We start from the raw sequence: 5441 nt of genomic DNA on the forward strand, positions 1-5441 counted from the left end.
TTTATTCCATTTCAGTTGCATTCATTATTAACGTTTACTTTCTTAAACTATTAATACTATTACTATTAATAATAAAAGAAGAGATAGACAGGCTCCACCTTCTAAGGAAAATTTGCCTATGAAACTATATATCAGCAGTTGGTGATGGATTAAAAACAAGACAGGGAGAGAAGGATATTGATAATCTTGTCTCTAGCCAATACAACATTTGTTGTTTTAGAAATTAAATTCCCCCTCCTATCAATACCAGAGCTCTTCTCATTAGCAGAGGGGGTGGGTAAATGTTACATCAGAAGATTGATGGGGTATTTTAGAATGCAATCAGCAGGCTAACAAGAGTATACAACTACATAGGCAAGGCGTGCCACATCGCATGAAGTGGCACGGGACACACAGGGATTTTCCAGGGGACTTCTTAACGGGGAAGGGGGATCTCCATTCAGGACTATGCCGAGAGTTGTGTTCTGTTCAGGTAAGAATTCCCAAAGGGAAGAGCAGTTGTCTGAACGAAAAGCAGCTCTATCAACAAGCGTGATGCCATGAATGTCACTATAGTATTTCAACCCAGTTACCGCCGCAATCCTTGCACAGGAGGAAGAGGAGGCAGGGCCCCCGGCGAAAAAAACCACACTCCCCTCAGCCAGAGCTTGCGATAGGCGACGTGCAGGGAGGTTCATTCGACTGACCCTCAAACTCTCGGGAAACTCCTCGGCAGCCAGAGAAAACACCACCACGAAGCAGCCTGCCTGGCCGAGAGCGGCGGGACAACAGCGAAAGGGCGCAAGAGGGGGGTCCCGCCGCTCGCCTAGCCTAGCCTAGCCTCGGGGAGCCGCCGCCGCCGCCGCTCGCGACTCGCTCGGAGTTGGAGCGCGCGCAGCCCTGCCTTGCGGGCTCCCCGCATCCCCCGCAATCCCCCGAGCTCGCTCCGCCTTACCGGATTTCGGGGGATATCTGTAGACGGAATTCGACGGGATGTCCACCTCTTCCACTCCGGCGTTCTGCCGGCTGGTGAGCGCTCCCATGCTTCAGGCGCAGCGGCAGCGGGCATCCGGGGTTGGTGGGGCGGGGGGGGCGGCAGCTTCCTAGGTCGCACCTTCGCCCGCCGAGCTGGAGTCGGCGGCGGGACACGCGGGTCAGTCGTTCGCTCCTCCCGCCACGGCGCTGCTCCCTCACTGGAAAGGCTGCCGCATTGACTTGCCTCCTGCTGCTGTCCCCAGGGGGGTGGCGGTGCCTACTGCTCTCGAGCCGGGGAGGGAGGCAGCCATTTCGCCCACTCTCCCCATCCACCACTTTTGCCAGAATCACTGCGGGGACGGGCTTAGGGGAGTCGCGCTAGTGGTGGTTCTTTGCGGAGCGCCGCAGCCGCCAGGCTGGGGGGAGAAAGGGCGCGCGCGGGCTTGCCCGCGCAGCAACTAGCTCCCGTCTGGCGGCGGGCGTCGCTGCTACAAGTGCAAGAGGCAACCCCAGGAGCAGCGGCATCTCCGCTCACTGCAGTAGCTTTGCGAGGAGCTGGGCGCCGCCTTGACGTTTTCGGTGGCGGCTCCGTCCTCCAGCCAATGGGGGCAGCCACGAAAGGAGGCTGCCTGCTCAGCAGCCAGCCCGGCGGCGCTGCTTTCGCGGCCCCCGTGGTTCCTTGCCCCTCCGTCTCTTTCAGCTATCATCCCAAGTTCACCTTGGAACAAATTAAAAAAAAAAAAGGCCCTGTTGGAAAGGCGGTGGAGAAATGCCTCGAGGAAAAGCTTATCATCTGAAGCACAGGAAAAGTTTGGGGAGAATGCTAACACCGGAAGCTTCCCGTCATCAGTTCTCAGGCGCTTGCCTGGAATTACCTTCGTTCGTCTCATTAAAAATAAAACGTGTCGGCCGCAAGACTGGAAGAGAGGCCCGCTAGTCCGGCTGTGCCAAGAGAGGAAGGAAGCTTTTTTAACAGAATGTCGTTGTTTCCCCATTTCTTATAGTTATGGAGTTGCTGTGCCAAACCACTCGTTTCTACCAGGTATTTTCTTGAAAGGACATCCATAATACTATGCCCATGCCAGCAGATCGATGGACATCTACCTAGGTGACCCCCTTCTCTCTCTCCCGGCTAAATTTTACACCATCCCCAAACAACAGAGGTTGTAAAATGTGCAAGGTTTGTGCTTATTTATTTTCCCCCCATAATTGTGAGGGAAACATATTCTAAAGTGGGCCACAATGTATTGTGGAGTAAGTCACTGACATTGCTTGTTTAGTCCTCCTATCATGGCTGTACTCCTGAATTTTGTAACACTGAAATAAGCCCATTATTGTAATATCAGTAACCTGGTGCTTATAACAATAAAGGATGCTGTTGTTTGCCATTAAACTTTCAATATGAGGATTCATGAGTTTAGCTAAGATTGTATAAAGGAGTTGTCCCTAAAAAGTATGGTTCAGAAACTGTTTCCTAAATCTTTCACATCTGTTTCCCGTCCCCAGAATGCATGTCTTAAAAGCATACTGGACTTTTTTTTTTTTTTTAACATGGAATGCCTGGTTGCTGAACTCCCTCCTACGCACACATACAGAATAAGTTTCCCTACTCCGTAAATTATAAGCTAGGCAAAGGTGAGACGTGGCATCAGTTCCAAAATGGCATTTTGGTAATGTAAAGATCTGGAAAAGTCACGTGCCAGTGTAGAAAATACCTGCAGTTCTGCTTGGGTATTCCGGGAGGCGAAGACGGGATGAGTCTCTCTGCTGATGTAAAAGTCACCCCCTCCAAAAATAAAGGCAGGGCAGGGAGCAAAGTACAAAGGAACATGCATAAAACTTCGAAGGTATGACAGGGAAACATGAGAAAGAGATAAAGCATGGACCCGTGATTATAGAATGACAATCTCTTCTAGATGTGCCATGGAATAATTATAAGGAGCAGTGCCTTTGAAAACAGCCTGTATATGCAAAGTCTATCTGAGCTGAAAATGTTTACTTGAAAGTAAGTACCATTTAGTTCAGTGGGATGGTCAGCCTATTTGGGATTGCAGCCTAATGTGTTTTGGGAGTTTCTGCTCTAATCAGCAGCACACAGAACACACATTTTTATTCAAAGAGAGATCTGTCATTCAGTTTAACATTCTTTGCTTGGGCTGCAATGGAAGGTAACCAGCATTTGTTCTGGTACCATTGACTGCATCTTTAAGAGCATCAGAGGGATACATAGATGAAACCCTTCCCATTACAAGGCACAAGCCGCCTCAACCATCCAAAGGGGAGGAGAGAAAAGAATTGGCATCTTTAGTGGTTCAGTCTTGAATCTGAGAGCTTAAAGTACAATTTTCATTTATTCTTGACTTGGCATAGCATGAAAAGTAATAGTTCATGGCTAAACCTGGGCCTTGCTTGAGAACTTGTATACAGGAGGAAGAGACCACCTTTCCAATATTGGTTTTGTCCACATAAGATTGATTATGTGCTATCAAGTTGGTGTCTACTCTTAGTGACCACATAGATATTCTCCAGAATTCATATCATATACTGAGCCATAACTGAAGCAAACATACTTGAGGTTAGCATGCATGCAAACCAAGCCGTGGTGGTTGGTTGCTTTACAATTCAGGATGTCATATGAATTCAGAAAACAGGGTAAACTGAGTAATCCATAATTTCCAGTTAAACTTGCTCCAACTATTACTTCTTTCACTGAGTCACCAATGAAAATTGCCCCCCTCCCTGAAATGCATGTTTTATTCTCATGTTGTGACCATCTCAGTGAGTGAGATTCTATGAGCTTCATTACAACTCTTCCCCCAGAAAATGTCAATTGCCATATCATGCTGTTTTGAATGAAGAAATTATATATTTATGTTCACATCCAGATGACTGCTGATTTTAGTTTATTGCCATTATCAAACACATTTTGGTTTCCTGGTACTGTCACCCTAATCTCTGTACCTTTCTAAGTGGATCCCCCTGAATATGGTGGGGATCACCCTCTAGTAAAAAGGATAATAATAAGTTTATTACAGTCATAGACCAATACAACTAAAAATGCACATAACATGTCTACTTAAATATCTTAGATAGTAAAAAGGATATAATTCAATGCAACCCTCCCTGAGGAGGTTTCATTATATCAGAGTAAATGCAGAAGTAGGATGCAAGTCTGCAAAGAGATGGATAAATCTGAATAAAGGTTGATTGCTGAGCCAAAAAGAAAAGGCATAGGCTAGCATGGTTGCAAAGTAGAGTCAGGAGGGGCTAACCCTTGGACCCTCTCACACAGTAGCGCTTACACCAACTGCTTTTCTCTAGGATTTCAGGCAAGGTGTGAAGATGCCAGAGATAAGACCTGGGACCATTGCAGGAAAGCATATGTGCCACTACTGAGCTATAGCCCTTGTCATTTTATGACTAACAAAATGTACAATGGCTGGTGTGGGTCTTCCGGGCTGTGTGGCCGTGGTCTTGAAGTCTTGTTTCCTAACGTTTCGCCAGCACCTGTGACCGGCATCTTCAGAGTGCTGGCGAAACGTTAGAGTCACAGGTGCTGGCGAAACGTTAGGAAACAAGACTTCAAGACCACAGCCACACAGCCCGGAAGACCCACACCAGCCATCGTATGCCAGCCGTGAAAGCCTTCGACAATACAAAATGTACAATGTAATATACATTATGCTATTTTTCTGATTCAGGATAACACACACACACAAACACACAATCAATCTAAAGCCCCAAAGAAAAAAGACAAAAACAGATGCAGCTGATAGCTGAATTCCAACATCATCAGCCTAATCCTTGGCTGGATTAGACTTGCCTAATTGCATAAAATAAGACTGTAAATATACATTCCACAAAATTCTTTCTGAAAAAAATGGAAAAAGAATCCTTTTCTGAACTAGCATGAAAGAGGAAGCGTATTTATTGTATTTCTTTCACTTCCTACTCTCTCTATATTCCAGGTGGGTGTAGGGTTCCATTATTTACAGGTCAAAGAATATTTAAATGTCCAAGGAAGAACTGGAGCATCGCTTCATTGACTTCACTGTTGTTTATGCCTGCAGAAAAATAGATTGTCCTAATCAATGTGCAGGGACAGGTAGTCCCTCCATTGTTTAAAATCTCGACTGGAAATTGTACTTATTTTATTTTTTTAATAACTTTTTCTTTTCAAAGGATACCAGAGTAACATATAGAACAATAAAAAGAGCTTCAATGAAAAACATTTTAAAGCAGAGGAAAAGAAGAACATAGCATATGGGAGGGCATTGAATGCAATTATCTTTTGAGGGGCAAAAGTGTGCATTTTAACTATAATGACTGTCATAATATCAATATTAAATAACATAATTTAAACTTTCTATCATTGCATCATATAGGAACTTTGAAAAAAAATAGAATTGAAAAAATAATACATTAATGTTACTTTTGCATGAAAGATTGGTGTTTTGTATCACAAGTTATTCCTGTGTGAAAAATAT

At 45.2% G+C, this 5441-nt stretch overlaps 1 protein-coding gene across 2 annotated transcripts in view; it reads right to left on the reverse strand.

Annotated features, from left to right (window-relative positions):
* RNF157 (ring finger protein 157) overlaps positions 1–2201 on the reverse strand; it is an 84313-nt gene extending 82112 nt beyond the window's left edge. For both annotated transcript variants that reach the window (XM_088133394.1, XM_088133393.1), the window contains exon 1: positions 935–2201. In XM_088133394.1, the coding sequence (XP_087989520.1) occupies positions 935–1022 (88 nt within the window). In that variant the 5' untranslated portion in view covers positions 1023–2201. The remainder of the gene's footprint in view (positions 1–934) is intronic.
* Between the last annotated feature and the right edge of the window lie 3240 nt (positions 2202–5441).

This window comes from Python bivittatus, unplaced genomic scaffold (genome assembly GCF_059951505.1).
Source record: "Python bivittatus isolate LINGU-HERP-01145 unplaced genomic scaffold, Pbiv_v1 ctg000080_np1212, whole genome shotgun sequence".
In the NCBI taxonomy this organism is placed as follows: Eukaryota; Metazoa; Chordata; class Lepidosauria; order Squamata; family Pythonidae; genus Python; species Python bivittatus.